The sequence below is a fragment of the Canis lupus genome, chromosome 3 (assembly GCF_011100685.1).
Source record: "Canis lupus familiaris isolate Mischka breed German Shepherd chromosome 3, alternate assembly UU_Cfam_GSD_1.0, whole genome shotgun sequence".
NCBI classification, from domain to species: domain Eukaryota; kingdom Metazoa; phylum Chordata; class Mammalia; order Carnivora; family Canidae; genus Canis; species Canis lupus.
Window position 1 is genome coordinate 35,135,327 of NC_049224.1, and position 25,977 is coordinate 35,161,303.

A 25,977-nucleotide genomic window follows, 5' to 3' on the forward strand; every position below is an offset into this window, starting at 1 on the left:
AGATGAGATGCATAGCGCAAATATGGGGAAAGGGCATAGAGCTTCCATACCCTGTCTGGGAGCGCCATTCTCCCTGAACCTCCAATGTTCACAAACCTGGAAACTCTCCAAACCCCATCCTTTCAGGTTTTTAGGGAGGCATCATTACTTAGACTCATTAAAACACTGTTTGTTGGCAACTGATTCAACCTCTATCCAGCTCCTCTCCCCTCCCTGGAGATGAGTGGAGTGGGGCTGAAAATTCTCTTTAATCACATGGTTGGATCCCCTGGCAACCAGCACCTATCTAAACTGTTTTCTAAAAGTCACTTTATTAAGATAAACTCAGGTGTGGCTGAAAAGGGTTTGTTATCAATATCAAGACAACTTCAGCATTCATTGCTTAGGAAATTCTAAGGGTTTAGGAGCTCTGTGCCAGAAATAGGGACAGAGACCAAATATATATGTATTGTTATAAATCCCAATATCACAGTCTCTTCCTACTAGAATGTTAGATCCATGAGAATTATCTATTGTCATCAACAGATCTGACTTTCAAGTCAGTTCTCAGTGCCTAGTATAGTGCCGGGCACATAGTGGGTGAAGAATAAGTATTTACTGAAGGAGGACAATTAAAGTGACTTGCCCAAGGCCCAACAGCACAGCCTTGTCAGAGCTCAGCGATGCAGACTGCCAGCCCAGAGTTCATCCAAGCTTGGCTCTGGCCCAGGCAGTTGCGTCTACGAGTTTAACTGGCAGAAGACATCCAAGCTCAAAATCCCAGCAGAACAATCGCAGGGAGGTTTATATATCACTGCGTATATATCAGAACAGAAGTAATTTCATGAGGTTCAATGGATTATGCAGTGTGGAAACCTCCTTGGAGGCCAGGTGAATGAGATCTTAGTGGAAGTATTGAATTTGGATTGGCGAAAAGCAGGTGGGGGAAGATTCCAGGCTTCAGGAGCAGTGTGACTCATGGAATCTTGGAACCTTATAGTGGAATGTAGATGGGAATGAGCAAGGTCTGTTCTGAGAAGGGTAAGGAGACCTCTTGTCCTGGGGCTGGGCCAGGAGTAGGGAGGGTGGAGTTAAATCAGTAAGTTGGTGCCAGTTCCCCTGAGGGCCTCAAGGGACCTCTGCCTGAGGAGTCAGCATTTGACCTTGTAAGCAACAGGGAACTCCGGTAAGCTCCAGGGTAAAGAAATGAAGGGGTCCATCCAGTCGGTCAAGGAACCACTTAGGCAATATGTGGACTGGTTGAAGCAAAGAGACTGGGAGTCAGGGAGACCCACCCAGAGACACTCGGGCCACACTGAGGATACCTGTAGGGATGGCAGCATCTAGACATGGACATCCATAGACATGGAGCCAGTAGGCTCTGGGGCCTCATTTAGGTTAGATGATGGAGGAAAAGAAAGGAGGGTCCATGGGGTCTTAGTCATTGGAAACCAGGGAAGCTGTGGTCCTTCACTTGCTATTAATACCCAATTTGGGATGCCACTGATTCATCGTGAGACCTAACTTCTTTCCCTGAAAATGCAAGTTCTTTAGCCAAATCTTTCTCTGACTCAGGCCTCTACACATTAATATTCTACCCCTAGGAATGGCGTGGGGAAGAGGCTTGATATATGGCATACGATATTTTCTTAGTATCTGTCACTCTACCCTTCTTACTGGATTCTGACAAATATTGTGGTCTGTGGCAAGGCTCCCCGTAGAGACATGAGACCCTGGCATGGCTGGATGGGTTGTGAGCCCCAGAGTACAGGAGGTGAGTGAGTGTCATGGGGAAGGCGTAAGTGGTTTGAGCAAAGCTATGGAAGTGACCTGTAGCAGGCACAAAAGGGACAACCCAGGGCTGAGGTGGTCTGGTGGGAAATGACTGAGTATCCCAGGGCAAGAAGAGAAAGGAGGCGCTGGCCTGCAGGAAGCCAGTAACTCCCAGAATCAAGACAGTCCTCATAAGGGCTCTTCTTGCCCAAATCCTCAGCCAGAGTCTCCCTGGCAAGAAATCTCTGCTGCTTTTCTCTGTGCTTCCAAAGGAGAAGGCCACCGTGTTACCTCTGTGCATGTCTGGTGGAGAGTGTTACTTGCAGAAGTAGGAACTCAGGAACTCCTCAATACCTTTTGCCATACCCAGCATTCTCCCACCCCCGCCATTCATATGCAACTCTCTCGTCGGACTCCCCATGAATACTGAGGAGAGCCCTTTGTCCCAAAAGACACTTCTGCAATTCTGGTCCTCTCCTCCCCTTCCAGTCACCACCTACAATTTCCTGTCACAGCTTCTCCTAGGCCACCTCAGAACTGCAACACACAGGGGTATTTTGTCTCTGAGGTTTTACCAGAGAGGAAAGGAAAAATACCTCAAACCAAAGTCTGCCTTTGCCACCCGAAATATTCCTCCTTTCAATTAAAAGATAGAAAAGAAAAGAAAAGAAAAAAAGAAGCCCTTTTAGGGAAGTAAGGAAAGGCAGCGATAATTAGGGAAAGGACAAAGTCTAGTTACCCAAAAAGTGAATCTGAAAGTAGGTGGAGGTTGACAGGGACAGGAGGGAAGGGTTTAAAGGCAACAGAATCCCGACTTTTTTTTTTTTTAGATTTTATTTATTTGTTCACGAGAAATACACACACACAGAGAAAGAGAGAGAGAGAGAGAGAGGGGCAGAGACGCAGGCAGAGGGAGAAGCAGGCTCCTCGCGGGGAGCCGGGTCCTGGAACCGCGGGGTCACGCCCTGAGCCAAAAACAGATGCTCCACCGCCGAGCCACCCAGGCGGCCCAGAGTCCCGACCTCTTGGGCTCTCTCTAAAAGCAGATACCCTTGGCAAGTGAGGCACAAAAGTCATAGCACTGGTGTGACTCATGTGGATTTTGAGGCCAGCCGGTCGCAGGAGAGGGCTCCCTGCCGGTTTCCTGGCCCGCGTCCCCCGTCCGGGCCTGAGGCAGAGCGAGCCAGGGAGCCTCCGGCTGCCGGCTGCGGAGCCTGTTCTCTCAAACTCTGCAGGTTCTCCCCACGCCCCCCCTGCCCCCCACGGTGCCAGGGCGCGTCGGCCTCGTTCTGGAACCAACTGGTGCTTCTAGAAACGAAACGAAACGAAACGAAACGAAACTGCTTTAAAGTTTGCAGCTCCGGCTTTTGACGTTCCCCGCAGTCCGCGGAACCCCAGCCGGGGCGCGGCGCGGCGCGGGGCGGGGCGGGGCCGGGAGCGGCGGCGACGGCCACGGCCCGGCGCGCGGGAGGACTAGGGGTGCTGTGCGCCCCGCCCCGCCGGCCCCGGACCGCGGAACCGCGGAACCGCGGGCTGGCGGGGCGGGGCGGGGCGGGGCGGGGCGGGGCGGGGCCGAGCGGGGCCGAGCGGAGCGGGGCGGGGCGGGGCGCGCGCTGACCGCGGCTCCTTGCGTCCCTTAGGCGGGGAGCCCGCGCCCCCGCGCGCGAGCGGCCGGCGATGATCACCTAGGAGGCTGGCGCGGGCGGGCGAGAGCGGCGGAGGAGCCGGGCGCGGCGACACGCGGCCATGCAGCGGGAGCCAGCGGCGGCCGAGGAGCCCGGGTGCCCCGGCGGGCGGCGGCGGCGGCGGCGGCGGCGGCGGCGGCCCGGGGACGGCAGGACGCGCGTGGTGCGCTCCAACCTGCTGCCGCCCCCGGGCGTCGAGGACCCCGCGGCGGGCGCGGCCAAGGGTGCGCGGCGGCGGCGGCGCGGGGGCGCCCAGCGCCTGGCCGACAACCGGCTCAAGACCACCAAGTACACTCTTCTGTCCTTTCTGCCCAAGAACCTGTTCGAGCAGTTCCACCGCCTGGCCAACGTGTACTTTGTCTTCATCGCGCTGCTCAACTTCGTGCCGGCGGTGAACGCCTTCCAGCCCGGCCTGGCGCTGGCGCCCGTGCTCTTCATTCTGGCGGTCACGGCCTTCAAGGACCTGTGGGAGGACTACAGCCGCCACCGCTCAGACCACGAAATCAACCACCTGGGCTGCCTTGTCTTCAGCAGGTGAGCGGGGCCGCGGCGCCCCGGGAGCCCGGCGCTGGGCGCGGTGAGCGGTGGCACCGGGCGGGGCGGCCCAGGCGGCGGCCCTGGGGGTGGAGGCCCTGGCCTGCGCGCCCGGGGCGCAGGAAGCCGGACACCTCGGGCTGGGCCCGCGGGGGGTGCCCTGCCCCTGCCCGCCGTCCAGATGCCGCATCCACACCGGCACGGTCCAGGGCTGGACTCCAGCAGCCTCATCCCCGGCGCCCCCGCCTTTTGAGAAAAAGGAGGGACATCCATGCCCTGATCTCTGGTTTGAAGTCCCAACTTCAGTTTTTGGCCAGGCTTTCTGGGACAGGTTGTTTAACAAGTTTAACTACCAAGGACAGGTATATAAAGCTCAAGCTTAGATAACCCCTTTCTTGTTTTGGGACAACAGTGAAATTGTCACCAAGGTTTGGTGTGACCAGCACAGACATATAGAAAAGCAGGGGTGATAGTAGCAATGTCCATCCACTGATGTGAGTTTGGAACAGGCCACCCAGCTGGGTGCCATCCCATAGTTGACTGTTTAATGTTAATTTTCTAAAAATCAACCCCAATTTCCAAATGGAAAACGGAGGCTTTCAGGGGTTTTCGAGCCCTGCCCATGCTTGGTACAAGGGAATGTCATCACATTGGGCACTTCCTCTCTCCCGGCACCTCCCCAGAGTTTTGGACTCTCCGCGTGGGGGAATGCTCTTTTCCGTTTAGACTCCTCACCCCCAAAAAAGCCATTTGGCTGCAGAGCAGTCTTGGAACAGCGTCTAGTACCTGAGCCCTTCAGGTGGAACCTCTCAGGAGGACAGATGGGCTTGGCTTCTCTCCAGAGCTCAGCCCAGCTTTCCTTCCTGTTCACCTTGCTTGACTCCTGCTGTAGGGGGCTGATGTGGGCCTCTGTGTTAAAGACATGATCTTGTCCAGCTTCCATTGCATGTGAGAGGCTTCCAGGAAACCCCTTATGTTCACAGTGGCAGATTGTTCCCTTAAAAGATGAGGGTCATGGTTATTCCTACCTCTTAGGATAACGTAGATGCAGAGTATTATTTCTCACTCTTCCAGCAACACTGGTTGTGCTTCATACTTATTTTACAAATGAGTAAACTGAGGTTCACAAAGGTTAAGTAACTTGCCCATGGCCACACAGCTGCTGTGTAGTGGTATTCAAATTCAATCCAGTTTTTTTTTTTTTTTCTTTTTCAGTTCTACAGCTTTTCCAACATTACTGGTGCTTGAGGTTCTTAAATTTATATAAAACTCACTTGAGGAGCTTGTTAAAAATAACTCTCAGGCTCCATGGCCAGTGTTTCTGACCAAGCTCTTCTGGGACTGGACCCAGGAATCTGAGTATTTAATTAGCACGGAGGTGATGCTTATATAATGGCTCATACTTTGAGTAATGCTGCCCTCTTGCTCTCAAGGGGTGCCCACTGTCCACAGTCAGCAAGCATGATGTCAGTGGACAGGGCCGTGGAATTTCCTGGCTCCTGTTCACAAGAAGCCTGAGGCCAAGAATGGAGGAGGCACCTATTTCACAAACGTCCTCTGTCCCTAGTGTGAGGACTTTGGAAAGCTGTATATCTGCCTTCTGTATGACATAATTGGTGGGACTCCAGCAGGTTTAAGTCTTTACACTCATACCCCTTCCTGTTATCACTGAGCCAGTCAGTAGCTCCTGTGGCCTCCTTTTCAGAAATACTTGGGCCTCAGGAAGTATAGTATAATTTTTAATTGACAGAGTGTTTTTAACCCATTAAGTCAATTGACCCTTAAAACAATTATCACCCCCAACATGCAGATGAGAAAATAGAGTGGGACCCAAAAGCGGTTCTCTTTACTTGACCTTGGAAGGTTTCATGGGATTTTGAAGCATTCATCTTCCCCTTGGACCATACCTATCTGTGTTCTCACCTTCCATCCTGACCAGACTGAGATTCTTAAATAATCGGTACAGCCCTAGGGGCAGGTCCTCAGGAATAATGATGCTTTCAGGAGTTCCTAAATATCTCCCAGCTCCCAAGTTGAATGCATTTCTGCGGGAGAGAAGGGGTCCTTTCTTTAGGAAGGTCCCAGGTGCTTATGCGTAGGTATGACAGGGGTGTTCAGAAGCCATGTCAAACTCCTCCAAGCCCAGGGGGTCTGAGATTGATGTTTTCAGGATTGAGCTGTGAGTGGTATGCATTTCTCACCCCTCCCCCGTCCTCTGAAAATGGTGAGAGACTTGTGTTCCCATTGCATTCCAGGCTGTGTGTAGCTGCCTTGAAACTCCTGTCCATCAACTCAAACCAGTGCCCTGATTTGCTCCTCACTCTGCCAGGCCCTAGCTAGACCCTGGGATAGAAAAGGAGGAGGCTGGGTCTCACCTAGAACTTACTGCAGGGAGTGATTATACTTCAGGATGTATCCATGCATGGGAGACCCTAGACCTAGCCTAGGGATGCAGGATGCAGTTCAGGAGAGGCTTTCCAGAGGAGGGCATGAGTGAGGATTAGGAAGGATGTGGGTGTGAAGGGAAGATGCTGCAGTGGAGGGAACATGGTGGTGGTGGTAGGGCATGGGATAGGGTCAGGGCAGCCTGAGACTACAACCAGGGCATAACCTGTTTGTGGGGGCAAGGTGTGTGCTTGTAGCCCAGGACCTCAGGGGGCTGGCATTGGGCCAGAGAAGTCCAGGAGATGACTTATTTTATGTCAAACCAAAATTTGTTCAGTGCAGAGACAGTGGGAGGTCAAGTTCTGTTTTGGGCTGTGCCATTGCTCTGGTTGATGTGCAGAGGGATGTAAATGTAGTCAAAGCATATGTAAATCAGAGTATGAGCAAACTTTAGTTGGGGAAGCGTTACCTACTGACACTGTTTCTGGCATTCCTTGGACATCTCTTTGTGTTGTGACTACAACTGAAAGTGCGTCAGTTATTTACACCATTATTTATGTTTCCCTCAGTAACATAGTCTTTGGGTCCCTTCTTTATGAGAATCTCCATCAGACTTGTTAGAAATGCAGTTTCCCAGGCTCTCCCTTCTCACCCCTGAACTCTTGAGCCTGTGCAGGTGGGAGAGCTGGCATCTACAGCATGGCTTTGTTTACACATGAAGTTTGTGAAGCAGTCCTCTGCTTCCATGTCCTGAGCCGATTGCATCCTCTTATGGATTTCAGATTGTTGGTATTTAGGAAGATCCTCCTGAGCCATGCCCAGTGGGATGAGAGAGAGGTGGGTGATCCTGGGGGGTCAGGTCCTGTCAGTGGCCTCCGAGCTGGTGGGATTGGTCAGTTTGAGCGTCACTTAGTCATGGTCTGGTGGGTTGGAGTGGGTGTGGGAAGTCCTTCATAGTCATGCAGACTCCTTGGTGCTAGCAGAGGCTGGCTAGAGAAGTCATCTCCCTTGGGGCACCAGGTGAAAAGAAAGGGGGCTTATTGAGCAGCCAGCTGGGACAAGGTTGGTGTCATCAGGGGCTTGGGCTAAGAGGGGGGTAGGTGGTTGCAGGGTGAAGGCTGATGGGGCTGGAAGAGGTGAGGGGATGGGAGCACAGAGTCCGCCTGCAGAGTGCTGATTCTGGTGGCAGAAAAGCAGAGAATAGTTATCAGAGAAGGACATTGATGAAAAAGTTGAAGACTCCTAGAAAGGAATGTTGCCCAGAAGAGGCAAAGGGAGGAAGCAGAGACCATGCATAGAAGAAATCCTCATCCTCCTCTTCAACCATAGGGGCAAGTGGATAACACTGTTAAAACAAACAAACCTCACCCCCTGCCTAATAAGGGTGCAGCTTGAGGTAAGGGTGCTACCCAAGGCCCCTGCCTTACTTGCACAGTGTTTCCTAACTTGTCAAGTGAGGTGCTGGCCCCAGGCCAGGTACCCCTCCTGGTGCTCTTGTCCTCTGGCCCTCCCTCCCTCTGCCCCATGCCTTGCCTGGGTCAGGGTGTCATTTTGTTTTCCTTTTGTCTCCATTCTCTTTGTAATAATTCAAATAGACTCTTATGGACACCTTCCAATATCTGTCTCCTAGATGGTGGAAACAGTATTTCTGCAGGAAATAATCTGAGATGACTTTTCCCAGAATCATTTGGGCTTTGTACATGGATTTGAGTGTGGTGGGTTGGTGTCTTTCCATCCTCCTTTGGGAAAACAGGTAGTCAGGAGGTGCTCTAACGCTTGCTTATCTTGGAATTGCTCAAACTTTGTTCCCTTTCCTTTGATTCTCACTTCATTTCCCCAGCTCACTGGGGTTATCTGTCCAACTGGCTTACCCTGGACTTCATGATTTGTTTTTTCAGAAGAGCCTGAAATGACACCCAGCAAAGTTCTCCTTTTGTTTTCTGTTCATTTATCTGGCCTCCCCTCCCCTCCCCTCCCCTCCCCTCTCCTCCCCTCTCCCCTCCCCTCCCCTCCCCTCCCCTCCCCTCTCCATCCTTCCCTTTCCTGGGGAGTTGCATCTCTTCCTTGTCAGCAGCAGAAACATAGCGACTTTGTCTTAGTTGGAGTCAAAGATTTGCAAAAGCAGAGATACCAAGACCAGATCCAGGAGACAGGAATATGCCCGAGTAATGCATGACTTCTTTAAGCAGGGCTGTCTCTCAGGTATGCTAGGCAGGACAACACTTGAGGAATTATATTTGGACATTGACATTCATATGGCTTTTAGAAGTTATTTTTCTTTTGATACCTGTCATGTTTCACATGTGACTGGGCTCATGGTTGTCAAATTGTAGAAAAAGAACCTTTCTTTTCCTAGAAATTTGGTTGCCCTCAGAAGGTAGGCATGGGGCAGTTCTTCTTTACTTGTTGATAGGAGGCAAGTGGCGGGGAGCCTGATGCGGGATTCAGTCCCAGGACTCTGGGATCTCCACCTGAGCCAAAGACAGATGCTCAACCACTGAGCCACCCAGGTGCCCCAGTATAATTCTGTCTTAACCTAACACCAGTCATATTTTCACATTTCCATTTTTTTCACAGATGGGGAAACTGAGGCCATAATTCCATCTTATCCTCCCAACAGTACCATTACTTTTTATATCCCCATTTCTCAGATGGGGGAAACTGAGACTTCGTATGCCTAAGGTCTCCTTTAGGAGGCAGCAGTACCATGGTTTGAAACCATAGTCCTCCTGCTCTGACTTCACTTTTGCAGTTATTTTTGTGTTTGAAACCTCTACCCCCAGGAGAAGTAGGCTTCTTTTTTTAAAAAACTGTTGAAAATTTTATTCATCTCAAAGTACTTCCTAACTTCTTCTATGAGTTTTTTTCTATGACCCATTAGATATTTAGGAATGTCTTACTTAATTTCCACATATTTGTGCATTTTCCAAATTTCTTTCTGTTACAGATTCTAATTTCATTCTATTCACACATATGGAGAAGTACACATATAATGTACCCTCATGAGGTTTCAACAGTTAGCAGCTCATGTTTCATCAGTGTTTTATCCTACCTACTGCCTCTCTCTTTTATTTTGAAGTACATCCCAGATATTTCTTCTGTAAATGTTTCACTATTTATCTTTAGAAAAGCAATGACTCTTCAAAACTAAACTGCAGTGTCATTACTATACCTAAATTGATACTAAGTCCTTATTAAGTACCTAATCTGTGTTCAGATTTTCATTTGTTTCATAAATACCACATATTTCTTTTGATCTGTATGTTTCAATCAGATCCAAATAAAGTCTTACTGTGATTGGCTGGTAGGTCTCCTTTAATCTGTAGATGTCCTCCTCTCAAACTCCATTTCTCTTGCTCATTTTCTTCTTGCAATTATTTTGAAGAAACTAAGTTATTTATACTGTAGAGTTTCCCATGGCCTGAATATTGCCAATTACTTTTCTGTGGCATCATGTAACATGTTCGGTTCTGCGGTAATTCTGTTTAGTGGTAGATTGGTCTGGATGCTTTATCAGAACTCCCTCAGGTACAGATTTGACTTTCTTTTCATTTTTTTTTTTTTTTTGGTCAAAACCATATTCATAGATGTTGTGTACTTCCATCAAGAGGAACATAATGTTTCTTTGCCCCTGTTTTTCTGAATGGATATTAGCAGCCATTTGATGATCATGGCCTCCATCTATTAATTTGTTGGTGGATGCCAAATGTTGATGGTCTAGTTTACTATTGGTAATACTTTTATAAAAAGACCCTTCCCCTCATCTACTACCTAAGTTCCCAGTGGTACAAATCAAGAAAAAGAGAGAAATGTTTGATTTGCATCTCTAGCATCTTCTGGTGGGAACCAGTTGGCTTTCTAAAATTTTTAACCTTTTTATTTTGAAATAATTTGCAGAAAAGTTGCAAAAATAGTGTAGAATTTTTGTATATCCCTCACCTATCCTCTTCTAATTTTAACATTTTACTTGACTGTATTACAGTGATCAAAACTAAGAAGTTAACATTACCACAAAACTATTGATTTTATTCTTTATTCAGATCTAAACAGTTTTTCCTTTAATGCATTATTGTAGGTCAGTTATTTTGCATATTGATCCTGTATCCTGCCACCTTGCTAACTCATTTATTAGGGCTAGTTCTTGCTTTGTGTATTTGTGGAAAATTTCTCTGTACTGTCATGTCTTGTTCCTGATCTGAGAGGGAAACATTTAGTCTTTCACCATGAAATATGATGCTATGTTCGGCTTTTGTATAAATGCCTTTATCAGGTTGAGGAAGTTCTCTTCATACTTTGCTGAACTTTTTTTTTTTTTTTTTTTAAATCAAGAAAGAGTGTTAGATCTTGTTAAATGCTTTTTCTTATTTGACATGATCATCTGGCTTTTGTCCTTCATTAAATTGATATAATTATTACATTGATTTTCGGATGTGAAACTAAATTTTTCCTTCCTGGGATCCATCCTATGTAGTCATGGTCAATCCTGTGTAGTCATGGTGTATAATCTTCTTTATAGTTTACTGGATTCAGTTTAGTAGAATTTGCTGAAGCTTTTTGCATCTGTATTTATATGGGATATTGGGGTGTGTGTATATATATCTCTTTGGTTTTGCTCTAAAGAAAACACAATCCTGGCATCATAGAATGATTTGGGGGTGTTCCTACTATTCTCAGTTTTAGAAGAGTTTGTGAAAAGTTGGTGTTCTTCACTAAATGTTTGGAAGAATTCAACACTGAGGAGAACTTCAATCTAGGCTTTTCTTTGTGTAGTTTTAAAATCACTAGTTCAATCTCAATACTTGTGGGTCCATTCAGATGTTCTATTTGTTTTTGAGTCAGTCGTGGTATTTTCTTATTGTCCTAGGACTTGTCTGTTTCATCTAAATTATCTTATTTGTTGTCATACACTTGTTCATAATAATATCTTCTAATTCTTTTTATATTTGTAAGGTTGGTAATAATGTATCATCTTCTATTACTGATTTTAACAATGTGAATGTTCTTATTTGCTTGCTCATTCTAGCTAATGATTTTCCAATTCTGTTGATCTCGTCAAAGAATCAAGTTTCTTTGTATTGATTTTTCTCTATTGTTTTCCTATTCTCTATTTCATTTATTTCTGCTCTAATCTTTATTATTTCCTTCCTTCTGTGCCTTAGGCTTAGTTTGATCTCCCTTTTATAGTTATTGAGGGTAGAAGATTAGGTTATTTTCTAAGTAATTTTTTCTTTGTTTTTAAAGATTTTACTTATTAATGAGAGATAGAGAGAGAGAGAGACTGAGGCAGAGACACAGGCAGAGGGAAAAGCAGGCTCCATGCAGGGAGCCTGATGTGGGACTCGATCCCAGGTCTCCAGGATCACTCCCTGGGCTGAAGGCGGCACTAAACCGCTGAGCCACCCAGGCTGCCCTTTTTCTTTGTTAATAAAGGTATTAACAGCTACACATTTCCCTGTAGAAACTATTTTAGTTGCATCTCATAAGATTGGTTGTATTCTTTTTTCATATTTTTTTGTCTCAAAGTATTTTCCAGTTTCCCTGGTGACTTCTTCCTTGAATTCCTGGTTATTTAGTAATGTAGTAATGTCTTATAAATTTTTACATGTTTGTGAATTTTTCAAATTTCCTTCTGTTAGTGATTTCTAATTTCATCCGATTGAAGTACTCTGTGTGATGTCAATCCTTTAAATTTGTTGAGGCTTGTTTCATGATCTATCCTGGAAAATGTTCCATGTGTGCTTGAGAAAAATGTGTATTCTGTTGTATAAAGTGTTCTAGAGATATTTGTTAGGTCTAGTTGATTTAAAATGTTTACATTTTCTATTTCCTTGTTGATCTTCTGACTGATGTTTTAGTCATTATTGAAAGTGGAGTGTTGGAAGTTTCCCAAGTCTTACCAAATCTTTTATTTCTGTTAGCTTTTGCTTCATGCATTTTGGGGCTCTGTTAGATACATATCATTTTTTTTAAGATTGATTTATTTATTCGCGAGAAACATGGAGAGAGAGGCAGAGACACAGGCAGAGGGAGAAGCAGGCTTTATGCAGGGAGCCCGATGCGGGACTCAAACTCAGGACTCCATGATCATGCCCTAAGCTGAAGGCAGACGCTCAACCACTGAGACACCCAGGCGCCCCTGCATAGCTATTTATTTTATTTTATTTTATTTATTTATTTATTTATGAAAGTCACACATAGAGAGAGAGGAAGAAGCAGGCTCCATGCACCAGGAGCCCGACGTGGGATTCGATCCTGGGTCCCCAGGATTGCACCCTGGGCCAAAGGCAGGCGCTAAACCCCTGCGCCACCCAGGGATCTCCTGCATAGCTGTTTAAAATGTTTATGTCTCACTGATGAATTAACCTTTTTATTAATATAAAATGCATTTTTGTCTCTACCAATTCTTATTTTAAAAATCTGTTTTGTCTAAAATTAATATAGCTACTTAAGCTCTCTTGGTTACAGTTTCCATGGTCTATCTTTTCTCATCCTTTAACTTTCAACATATTTTTGTCTTTGAATCTAAAATGTTTGTCTTGTAGATGGCATATGGTTGAATTTTGTATTTTGAAAAATTTATTCTGCCAATTTTTGCCTTTTGTCATAGTATTTTATTAACATTTAATGTAATTACTGATAAGGTAGGATTTATGTCTTCCAATCTGCTGTGTGTTTTCTATATGTCTTGCATGTTTCTGTTCCATAGACTGCCATTATTGCCGCCTTTCAATATTTTCTAGTGTACCATTTTAATTCCTTGTTGTTTCTTTTACTAATTGATGTTCTTAGTTATTTTTGTAATGGTGCTTTAGAGATTGCAGATAGTATCTTAATTTAAAATAGTGTAGTTCACATTAATACTAACAATTTCCATTGTGTTTAGAAAATGTCAGGTTTAATCCAATTGGTAGTGAAATGGAATAGAGAAGCCAGGCAAAAGTTGGTCAAACAAGCTTTTAATGGGACACGATCTCAGCCTATGAGGTTCCGTGGCCGGCGGGGGAGGGAGAGAGCAGGGAAGTCCCAGGCAGGGAAGTCGCACCCAGGCACACCGCTGGGGGGTCTATAAAGGGTTTTCGGCAGGAAGATGGGGGCAGGGTGGCATTCCGATTAGGGCAAGGGTTACAGGTCTTGTAAGCTAAATTAGGGTAGGGCGGCAAGGCCGCGTTATTGGGAGGGTGCTGGCCTGGGGTTGGACGTTTTGAGGTCCCCAGTCTCGCCAGCCCAACAGAAAATTCATTCAGTGCCCCCCTCAGTGCCCGTCACCCAGGGTGTTATTCTATATGTTGGCAGATTGAACACCAATAAAAAATAAATTTATTAAAAAAAAGAAAAAAAAAGAAAATTCATTCAGTATAATTCTATTTTTTCTTTCTCCTTTGTGCTATTACTATCCTATAAATTTGTACCTTTACACATCGTAAGTCTATCAACACAGATTTATAATTACTGCTGTATGGAATTGTCTTTTTTAGAAACTTTATTTAAATGCAATTAGCCGGGATCCCTGGATGGCGCAGCGGTTTGGCGCCTGCCTTTGGCCCAGGGCGCGATCCTGTAGACCCGGGATCGAATCCCACATCCGGCTCCCGGTGCATGGAGCCTGCTTCTCCCTCTGCCTGTGTCTCTGCCTCTCTCTCTCTCTGTGACTATCATAAAATAAATAAATAAATACCTTAAAAAATTTAAAAAAATTTAAATGCAATTAGCCAACACATAGGACATAATTCATATCTGATGTAGTGTTCAATAAGTAATTATCTTTTAAGTCCACATAGGAAAAGAAACAGTTATGAAAAAATATACTTATCTTTTTTGCATTAACTGGTATATCACCTTCAGGCAGCCATGTGATGTGGAACTATTGCAGATGATTCTTTTTTTTTTTTTTTTTTTTTTTTATGATAGTCACAGAGAGAGAGAGAGAGAGGCAGAGACATAGGCAGAGGGAGAAGCAGGCTCCATGCACCGGGAGCCCGACGTGGGATTCAATCCCGGGTCTCCAGGATCACGCCCTGGGCCAAAGGCAGGCGCCAAACCGCTGCGCCACCCAGGGATCCCTTTAAGATTTATTTACTTTAGAGGCACAGGCAGTCCCACATGAGTTGGGGAGGGGCAGAGAGAGATTCCAACTGATGCTGCCGCCAGAGCAGAGCTTGAGGCAGGGCTGGATCTCCTGGCTGCAGACGTGACGTGAGCCAAAACATAGAGCTGGACGGTAACTGAGAGAGTCAGTGAATGCTCTGGGTATTGGGCTTTACCCACAGAGAAGGTCCAGCTCAGCTCCCATTACAACATTGTTCTGAGGCTGGGACTTTGTGAGTTACTCCGAACTCAGCCTGCCTTTTCTGGAAGGGGCAGATATCTCCTCCTGTCTGGAAGCAGGACTGCCTCCAGGTGTGCTTGCAAATACTTAGTTATCACAATGACTGCTGGTCTTCCTCGTGCTTGTGCTTGGTATTCACGGCCAGGCTGCTGCATGGTATCTGATCTACTTGCTTTGCTCTGGACAGTCCCACCCCATAAAAAACTGCCCTGCCACCAAGGCCATTTAGGCCCTCATTGAAAAGCATTTTGGGGGCACCTGGGTGACTTAGTTGGTTAAGCATCTGCCTTTGGCTCAGGTCATTATCCTGGGGTCCTGGTATTTAGCCCCACATCAGGGTCTCTGCTCAGTGGGGAGTCTGCTTCTCCTCTCCCCTTTGCTTGCCACTCTATCTGCCTGTGCTCATACCCTCTCTCTCTTTCTCTTTCTCTCAAATAAAACCTTAAAAAAAAAAAGGATTTTGGGAAGACTTTGAAAGAAAGCACTTATCCATGTTTCTGGATTACTTGACTTGAGAAGATTCAGAAAGGTCTGTGTGACATTGGGGTCCTGCCCGTCACAGTGGGGTGGTCCCTATCTGCTGAATTCCTGAAGCAGGGGAGCCCAATGTACTTATTTGTACAAGTCTTAACCTTGCTATATATAGTACATCGAAGGAACTGGCAGTTAAAAATGGAAAGGCTATTTTGATTTTGATTTTTTTTTTAGAATACTCTTAGCTTGGTTTTCCATGTTTGCTTGTTTTGCATTTTCCCAGAGTACAGTTTGTATGCATTGCCCTGGATATACACTCTGTGGTTATTTTTCCCCTGAGTATACTGTAGTTTGAAATATTTTGCCTACAAAACTATTTTCATTAGGTAATAACACATTCTTTTGCCCATTTTAAGCCAATCAGGGACAATTAAAACCCCTTCAATGAGGTTGAACCCTTGCCAACAGTTAGATGCTGAGCAGGCTGCATCTCTCTTCAGCGCAGTGCCCTCATTTAAATAGAAGGGAGGACTAAGTGACATGATGCACAAAAAGGCTGAAGCAATGCCAGGCAGGCAGGTGTTTGAAGAAGTTATCTATAGCTCATTATTATGATTATTACTACTACTATTATTTCTATTATTGTTCAGAGCTTTTGGTCAAAATCTTTCTTAACATTGTTAATTACACTGAAGTAGATGTATTGCCAGCCCAAACAACGAACTTTAAGTGTCATTCAGTCTGTGTGGTTTCACCATAGGTAAGTGGACAGTTTTGGAAAAGCATTTTGAAATACTGAAATAATGGGAGCAGTGGACTCCCGTTGCTACCTTCATGAACCCTTGATAATCCAGGGGTACCCTTGGTTGGCTCAAGTATCTTCTTAGAAATGCACTTCACTGGAAAAGCACTACAGGGAAATAGCAAAATTAAGGCATTTTTGTTTCTTAGAAAGCAGTGTGATGTAGTTCATTATTTGGCAATAACCCTTTTATAAATGTATCAAATAAGTTAAATTCATTGATTCATTTAACGGTGTCTTTGAAATTCTCATTTTTGTTTAATCAACTGTTGTAAAAATTAAAAAAAAAAATCCTAAAGTAAGTCTTTGGTTTTCAAAAGGAAAACAAACCTAGAGCTGCCAGGACCTGCTTCCTCCAGAGATATATTCTACAGGACTCTTCGGACAAGTGCTTCCCAGGCATCCTAATCCATGATCTGTGATCTCAGAACAGTCAAGACATAAGATCAGTGTGGGAATCTGCTTTAGTTTTTCTTGCCCATCAGGTTTGCCTCTTTCAGGAACTGTAGGACTTTTCTAGGAAGGCCCCAGGCTGTGAGACGAGGGGGTAGTCTGGGTCTTATAAAGCTGTCCATCCCAAAGCTCTGGAGCCCCCCTGAGAATCCCATTTCTCCCACTTCTTTTCCTGTTGTTCTTCTCTCCCCATCAGTGCTTTTATGAATGGAACCTGCTGCCCCCAAAGGAATCCAGTAACAGAGGGGTTAATGAAATGGAAGGAAATGCAGCTGTCACCAGACAGTTGAGCTGAGCTCTTTGTTCTCACTTCTTACTACTCTTCTATCCCACCCTTTGTTTTTGTGTATTTCTAATAGCAGTTTTTTAAAAATCAAGTTCAGGAGGGTCTGTTTTTGGTTCCTGTTTGCATACTTCGTCAAAATGTGACCTTGGGACTCTTGGTGGTATGTATAGTATGTCAGCTGTGGATAGGGAGGTGCATGTGGTGGATGCTCAGTGGCATCCCATCTGTGCCACCCAGACTTCTTGTTCCAGCAGCCTCATCTCATTTGGGTGGCACCCAGAATCTGGGTTTCATCTAGACGTTCCAGTTCTCTCAAGAGGTGAGTGGGTAGAAGAGGGGGCCCTGGGACCTTATTCTGAGGATGTTAGCATAACCTTTTTCTGTGCTTGGGCAGAGATGCAGATGGGGCCTCTCCCCCAGCCCTCTGCCATGTTGGACATCATTCTCATTTCAGTTACAAAATCTGTCCTCTCTCTCTCTCTCTCTCTCTCTCTCTCTCTTCATTGCACAGTGGCTCAGGAAATGTATTGACTCCAAAAACTCAGGACAATCTGAGACAAAAAGGCAACGCAGGAAGTTGAGTGTTATCAGGAGGGAGACAGTGGTTCCTCTTGGGATGCTTTCAGCTTTTGTCTCTCTCAGAACAAGCAAACCATTTTAAAACATAAATCCAAATGATATATTTCAGAATGTCTTCTATAAATGACAAATAAGGGCCAGAAATGTTCCCCACAGATGTTCTGCCGTCTCAAGATACACATGGCATTTATTTATTTTCTAAAAAAGAGCACTTTTATTAAATTGCCTAATATTAGTTTTGTCTTGTTACTCACGGCTAGTTGATAGAAGCCTAGGTGGTACCTTTCCATATTGTAATTGTTATCACCCTCATTCTTTTCTTTGTTCATTTTGCCAGGACAGACTTTAGTCAAATCAGATGTGTGCGACTTTTCCTGGCACTTAACTGGCATTGTGACTTGCATTGTAACATTTTCCATTTACAATTTTTCTTTTTTTGGAAAGAAAATCGTTGCCTTTAAGTGGGATGGAAAGTTTGATTCATTACACTGAAATCTGGTTGCTGCGTTGCCTTCTGTAACAGCACGGTGAGTGTTACACCATGTTGTGGCTTGGATGCCAAGCTTGCAGAGGCCCCTGGTGCTCTTTCATACAGAGATGGGGACCCGAATTGGGTCCCAGTACTGTGGCAGCAGCCCCATGGATAGGAACTTCTTCATGGGTTCTGTTTAGACTCACTGTTGATCACTGTGAACCCCCCTGCTTATGGTCTTAGTTTCTTTTTTCCTTTTGGTTTCACATCCTCTTAACAGCTCTGTGAAGTGTGTGGGGGATATAATGGGGATTCCCTCATAGTAAGCCTGTGGGGCTGGGTGGAGGGAGCATAGTGTCTGTGATTCCTGGCTCTGTTCCAACAAGTGTGTACAGTAACGTCTTAAATCAGTCCCTGCTTTTTCAATCCTGTGTTAACTTTGTCTTTTCATTGTCTGTATTTGAGGCTTTGACATCTGGGGCCCTATGGATCCTGGTGGTTTACAACCCCTCCCAGGACCAGCCAGTTCCTAGTGAAGGCCAAGGACTTGTCTGTGAGTGCACCTTTCATATGCAAACCAACCAATCCAGAGCCCACACTCCAAATACTTCTTTATTAGGCTGTTATCCTCAGGACCACCATCTCCCTGCCCCCAATGGGCGGGGGTGGGGGGGTGGGGGTGGGGCCAGGGTGCAGGTGCCAGACAGCTAGGCACCCCTGTGTACCAGAGCTCACTGAAGTTGTTGCTAAGCCTGCTTACCCTACCTTTCCTTCCAATGGAAACCACAGTAAAGAGTTGCTCACATTGTCCCCTTGTCCTGATGGGCCCAAGTGCTTCCCTGAGTGACTGCCTGTGGTGTTGCATGCGTCTTCCTCTTGGAACTGTGAATAACTGTATTTTTAATGGCAGTCATCTCCTGATCTGTTGGCCTCACCACACCTGAATAATAATAAACCCTTCATTTTAAGACATCCCAAGAAGCTGCTTCCCTCAGGCCTTCTTCACCCTCCTTGTGTGCTTGACTTGACTTGTCCTATCTACTGCTGCCTTTGTCAGTGCCTCACTTCTGGTTCTCCTTCCTCATTGTCACTAGAGCTGTATTTTTTGGATTATAAATATGTCATGTCTTTTTCTTTGAATGTTGGAACCTACCAGTAAGCCTGGAGGTCATCCCACTACATGGTGGGGTGCAGCCCTGGACCTCTGTGCATGGGATCCTGGGACACCTGTAGCCCAGCCCCTCTGCACTCTGCCACCCTCACCCCATCTCTAGGCCTTTTTTCTATGACTCCTGATGACTGCTCTCTCCTGCTGCCATCTATGCTGGGAGCAGAAGTCCCCCCTCTGTACCCTGGGTATTACTGCTCTTCTTCTGTTCTAGCTGTTTCTACGGACATACTGCTCTGTCCTGCTCTCTGGTCCACTCTGGGACCAGCCAGTTTTCACTGTCCCTGTGGTTATTGTTCCAGAGCAGGGCCTCAGCATCTTTGAATATATAGATGAGTGAGTGAACTAATCATGATATATGGGTCATGGCACGATGAATGCTTGTGTTAGAATAATGGCCCCCTAGAGATCCTGGTCCCCAGAACCAGAGACTATTAAGTTATATGGTACAGAGGTATTAAGGTTGGTGTGATGTGAGGGCGGTTGCTAATGAACTGACCCTGAGATGGGGACATTATCTTAGTTCTTAGTCGAATCACAAGTCCTTAATGTAGAAGAAAAGAAGGCAGAAAAAGATGCAGTGTGAGAAGGGCTCAGGAATTCTCGCTGGCTTCAAAGATAGAAGAGCCACAACTTGAGGAATGTAAATGGCCTAGAGAAGCTGAAAAGTCAGAGCAACAGACTTTCTCTTGCATCCTCCAGGAGGAGCACTGTCCAGCAGAAACCTTGGTTTTATTCCCGTGAGACTCATGTCTGACTCCTGATTTCCAGAACTAAACAATAACACATTTATGTTGGTTTAAGCCACTGAGTTGTAATTTTTAACATCAGCTTTAGGAATTGAATACATTAGTGTTCCTGGGAGGATATAACAAATACCAAGTGCTTTAACTACAGTTTTTGGTGTGTTACTATTGAGTTATATAGTATCAGTTAAAAACATCTGTAACTATTTGAATTAGCTGAGAATACATGAGGATCTCACTTTGCTTAGTGGGATCACAAAGACATGATATGTTGGATATGTTGGAAAAGAGGTGTTTATTATTTTTCAGTTGAAATATTTAATAATTAAACATTATGCATTTCTCTAGTATGGTATGCTTTCAGAAGTATGCTTTCAGAATTTTACAGTTTTTTTTTTTTTTTTTTTTTTTTTTTTTTTTTTTTTATGATAGTCACACAGAGAGAGAGAGAGAGGCAGAGACGTAGGCAGAGGGAGAAGGAGGCTGACGCCTCCGGGAGCCTGACGTGGGATTCGATCCCAGGTCTTCAGGATCGCGCCCTGGGCCAAAGGCAGGCGCTAAACCGCTGCGCCACGCAGGGATCCCGCTTTCAGAATTTTAAAGAACTTGTACGGTGAAGTTCCTGGCTAGCCTTGTAAATTCTTCATTGACCCTCTCTGGAAATGGTGGCTGAAGAGAGGCCTCAGCTCAGAAGGTCCAAAACTGGAGAGTGGAGAGGTGGCCCATGGGCTCTGGGATCCCAGGTGATGTTACCCAGGGCCGCTGACCACCTTCTTGTCATGCACTACCCTGCATGAGCATCCAGGGCCATCTTCAACTTGGATTTCTGTGTAGATGGGATCCAGTTGTTTAAATATTTCAGGCTCTTGAGAAAGTGTCTCAAACCAGATAATTATCCTGATAACATGACGAAACCAGAATTTACCAAGGGTAAATGACAAAGAGGCTGCATATATCCTTTTTAGAAAAAATTAAATGTTATAGACAGTCTTTTTAGTGTAACTGGATCATATGAGTCATCTTCAATCCTTTTTTTTAATTGGAGTTCAATTTGCCAACATATACCATAACACCAAGTACTCATCCCATCAAGTGCCCCCCTCAGTGCCCATCACCCAGTCACCCCCACCCCCTCCCCACCTCCCTTTCCACCACCCCTGTTTGTTTCCCAGAGTAGCAGTTTCTCATGTTCTGTCTCCCTTTCTGATATTTCCCACTCTTTTTTTCTCCTTTCCCCTTTATTTCCTTTCACTATTTTTTATATTCCCCAAATGAATGAGACCATATAATGTTTGTCCTTCTCTGATTGACTTATTTCACTCAGCATAATACCCTCCAGTTCCATCCACGTCGAAGCAAATGGTGGGTAGGCTGAGTAATATTCCATTGTATACATAGACCACATCTTCTTTATCCATTCATCTTTTGATGGACACCAAGGCTCCTTCCACAGTTTGGCTACTGTGGACATTGCTGCTAGAAACATCGGGGTGCAGGTGTCCCGGCGTTTCCTTGCATCTATATCTTTGGGGTAAATGCCCAGCAGTGCAATTGCTGGGTAGTAGGGCAGGTCTATTTTTCACTCTTTGAGGAACCTCCACACAGTTTTCCAGAGTGGCTGCACCAGTTCACATTCCCACCAACAGTGCAAGAGGGTTCCTCTTTCTCCGCATCCTCTGCAACATTTGTGGTTTCCTGCCTTGTTAATTTTCCCCATTCTCACTGGTGTGAGGCGGTATCTCATTGTGGTTTTGATTTGTATTTCCCTGATGGCCAGTGATGCGGAGCATTTTCTCATGTGCTTGTTGGCCATGTCTATGTCTTCCTCTGTGAGATTTCTGTTCATGTCTTTTGCCCATTTCATGATTGGATTGTTTGTTTCTTTGCTGTTGAGTTTAATAAGTTCTTTATAGATCTTGGATACTAGCCCTTTATCTGATATGTCATTTGCAAATATCTTCTCCCATTCTGTAGGTTGTTTCTTTTGCTGTGCAAAAGCTCCTTATCTCGATGAAGTCCCAATAGTTCATTTTTGCTTTTGTTTCTCTTGCCTTCATGGATGTATCTTGCAAGAAGTTGCTGTGGCCAAGTTCAAAAAGGGTGTTGCCTGTGTTCTCCTCTAGGATTTTGATGGAATCTTGTCTCACATTTAGATCTTTCATCCATTTTGAGTTTATCTTTGTGTATGGTGCAAGAGAGTGGTCTAGTTTCATTCTTCTGCATGTGGATGTCCAATTTTCCCAGCACCACTTATTGAAGAGACTGACTTTCTTCCAGTGGATAGTCTTTCCTCCTTTGTCGAATATTAGTTGACCATAAAGTTGAGGGTCCACTTCTGGGTTCTCTATTCTGTTCCATTGATCTGTGTGTCTGTTTTTGTGCCAGTACCACAGTGTCTTGATGACCACAGCTTTGTAGTACAACCTGAAATCTGGCATTGTGATGCTCCCAGCTATGGTTTTCTTTTTTATTAATATTCCCCTGGCTATTCGGTGTCTTTTCTGATTCCACACAAATCTTAAGATAATTTGTTCCAACTCTCTGAAGAAAGTCCATGGTATTTTGATAGGGATTGCATTAAATGTGTCAGTTGCCCTGGGTAACATTGACATTTTCACAATATTAATTCTTTCAATCCATGAGCATGAAATATTTTTCCATCTCTTTGTGTCTTCCTCAATTTCTTTCAGAAGTGTTCTATAGTTTTTAGGATCTAGATCCTTTACCTCTTTGGTGAGGTTTATTCCTAGGTATCATGCTTTTGGGTGCAATTGTAAATGGGATTGACTCCTTAATTTCTCTTTCTTTAGTCTCATTGTTAGTGTATAGAAATGCCACTGACTTCTGGGCATTGATTTTGTATTCTGCCACACTGCTAAATTGCTGTATGAGTTCTAGCAATCTTGGGGTGGAGTCTTTTGGGTTTTCTATGTACGGTAGCATGTCATCGGCAAAGAGGGAGAGTTTGACTTCTTCTTTGCCAATTTGAATGCCTTTTGTTTCTTTTTGTTGCCTAATTGCTGAGGCTACGGCTTCTAGTACTATGTTGAATAGCAGTGGTGAGAGTGGACATCCCTGTCTTGTTTCTGATCTTAGGGGAAAGGCTCCCAGTGTTTCTCCATTGAGATTGATATTTGCTGTGGGCTTTTCAAAGATCAATTTAAGATGCTTAGGAATGTTCCGTCTATCCCTACACTTTGAAGAGTTTTGATCAGGAATGGATGCTGTATTTGTCAAATGCTTTCTCTGCATCTATTGAGAGGATCATATGGTTCTTGTGTTTTCTCTTGCTGATATGGTCAATCACATTGATTGCTTTACGAGTGTTGAACCAGCCTTGCATCCCGGGGTAAATCCCATTTGGTCACTTTGAATAATCTTCTTAATGCACTGTTGGATCCTATTGGCTAGTATCTTGTTCAGAATGTTTGCATACATGTTCATCAGGTATATTGGTCTATAATTCTCCTTTTTGGTGGGGTCTTTGTCTGGTTTTGGAATTAAGGTGATGCTGGCCTCATTGAACGCGTTTGGAAGTACTCCATCTCTTTCTATTTTGCTGAACAGCTTTAGTAGAATAGTTATGGTTTCTTCTTTAAACGTTTGATAGAATTCCCCTGGGAAGCCATCTGGCCCTGGACTTTTGTGTCTTGGGAGGTTTTTGATGACTGCTTCAATTTTCTTGCTGGTTATTGGCCTGTTCAGGTTTTCTATTTCTTCCTGTTCCAGTTTTGGTAGTTTGTTGTTTTCCAGAAATGCGTCTATTTCTTCTAGATTGCCTAATTTATTGGCATATAGCTGCTCATAATATGTTTTTAAAATCGTTTGTATTTCCTTGGTGTTAGTGGTGATCTTCAATCTTTTTTGATCTCAGACCCCTGTCAGTAAAATGTACTTTTTACTGCATGTGCACTTAATGTGTGTTTATTTATGTATAAGTCATAGGCATTCAGTACATGATTGAATGAGTAAATAAATACACTAGTAAATATTTATTAGTTAATAAATCAATTAGAGAGGAATATCAATTATAAATCAAAGTTGTGATGTTTTTGCAACCCAGTGATCGTGTATTTTTTTGTGTGTGTCCACTTCTTCAGGGACCGTTGCCCTGGAACATCTTCAAGTAGCTTTATGTTGTAAAATCATCTCAGACCACTGAAAGAACATTGTATAGTTTCAGTTGTATGTCAGCCCAATTCATTCTCTTGATTTCCCTTTTATGTGAGATTACTTATGAAATTTTGAAAAACTATAGGCACCACCATGTACACAAAGGGACAGTCCTTACTTTTGTGCAGTGGGGTTGGTTCTGGTGGTCAAGAACTGTGAGGTGCTGGGTATCTGACTAGGTTCACTTTCTGGACCTTTGTGGGTGACTGCTGGTACAGGTGGTAAGCCAGCATGGGCTTGTAACTTCACACTGGGCAGCCTGAGCTGGGCTGCACAGGCACACCAGCCTCCTGCCTTTGAGTGTGCCTTTCTCATATGCCTTAAAATTTTGGATTTTTTTTTACTATGGTCAAGTATATGTGACATTTGCCATCAGAACTGCCTTTAAGCTTACAACTCTGTGGCATTAATTATATTCACATTGCTTGCAGCCATCACCACCACCTGTCTCTAAAACTTTTTCATATTCTCAAAGTGAAACTCTGAACCCATTGAACACTAAGTCCTAATTCCCTTCCCCAACCCTTGACAACCACTATTATACTTTCTGTCTCCATGATTTTGATGTACCTCTAGATACCTCATATGAGTGAAGTTATTCATGTAGTATTTGTCCTTTTGTGACTGGCTTACAAGCTTCGCATAATGTCCTCAAGTTTCATTCATGTTGTAGCATGGGTCAGTATTCCCTTCCTTTTTGAGGCTGAAAAATATTTGGGGATGTGTACATACCCCATTTTATTTACTCATCCTTATGGCAATGGACACTTGGGTTGCTTTCATCTTTTGGCTGTTGTGAATAATACTGCTGTGAACATGGCTCTGTGCAAATAAATGCTTGAGTATCTTGTGATTTATGTTTATGGTAACTTTTTGCATGAATTTAATTTGGATATCCTTTTCAAGGTCTGTATCCAGGATGGTACAGTGAGGGATGGTTATTAGGGCACCATGAATTGTGTATGGGGTCATTTTCCTACTGTTAGTTTTTGTGTTGGTCTCATGAACTCTAAAGAAGGTTGCTCTAGCCCTTTAACTGGAGATGACACTGCCAATGGACAGGCATCCAGGATTTCCAGCCACATGTTTACTTACCACACTTGTCTCCACCCCTCCCTGGTCCCCCTTCTCCTATGGACCAGGGCACACACTCAGCTTGGAGGAGTTGCTATCAACAGAGACAGTGTCATGTGCTCCTCTATGCTCTCTTGCTTAGCTATTACCCCACTATTTATCTTTGAGTTTGAGATTCCTTTTGAATCTAGAGGCAGCCCTGCTTGCTGGCTGCCTCGGCACTGCTGTGGGCCTGCAGTGTAGTGTGGGGAGCAGTGCTGGAGGCTGAGGGGACACTGCTGGAGGAGGTCAGGCCCGGTCACTACAGCTGCATTCCCATGGTGGCCTCTGATGCACAAACGTAGAATGGGCCATGCTGACTTGTTAATTTTGAAGCCATTGATCTTGATTGCCGTTCAGTCAACTATTTTATCTCCATCTGTCTTTATGGTTATCCATAGCATGCGTCCTTTGTTCACACTGACCTTTGGCAGTCAGGTTAAGGAGTTTCCTGCTAGTGTATCTTACGGCTGAGGGGGGTGGGAGCTGATGTTTTACTTGGTGATTGTCCACCATGCACACAAAGGTACCACTTCTCCCTGCATTTGGGGGATTGCTTCTGGCCAGTTCAGCCCATTGATAAGGCCTTTGTTCTGGGCTGTGCCCCTTTTGGTCAAATCGGATGCATGCAGTGATTGATTATGGGAGGAACAGGGAGGTCAGCCTTATCTAAAACTTTGTCAGAGGACAAGTCTCCAGGTCCAGAGTGCTGGCTGCTTTGCAGCTGGGAGCTGAGCCAGGGGTGTGGGGCAGGGCAGGGGGTCATGGGGAGAGATGGGGGAACTGCACCCTGGCAGCTGTTTCTCTACTTCACTCATTTCTCATTGTGTAATCATAACGCCCCCTCTGAAAGAGGCTGGTTTTAAACCTTCTTTTACTAATGAGTGAGGGCTTGCTCTACCTATATTTTAAAGGCTTCAGGAACACAGAAGTTGCATCTAAAGGAAGATAATTTCCCTTATTTATTTTCCTTTTGAATATCTGTAAATTTCGTTTATCTCTTTAAAAATAATGAGGCATTCATAAAAA

At 44.8% G+C, this 25,977-nt stretch overlaps 1 protein-coding gene across 1 annotated transcript in view; it reads left to right on the forward strand.

Annotated features, from left to right (window-relative positions):
• Positions 1–3,603: 3,603 nt before the first annotated feature.
• The window catches only part of ATP10A (ATPase phospholipid transporting 10A (putative)), a gene marked incomplete at its 5' end in the record, with an annotated part of 187,782 nt that continues 165,408 nt past the window's right edge, over positions 3,604–25,977 (forward strand). Inside the window, one exon of the mRNA XM_038533681.1 lies at positions 3,604–3,971. Within this exon, the coding sequence (XP_038389609.1) occupies positions 3,604–3,971 (368 nt within the window). The remainder of the gene's footprint in view (positions 3,972–25,977) is intronic.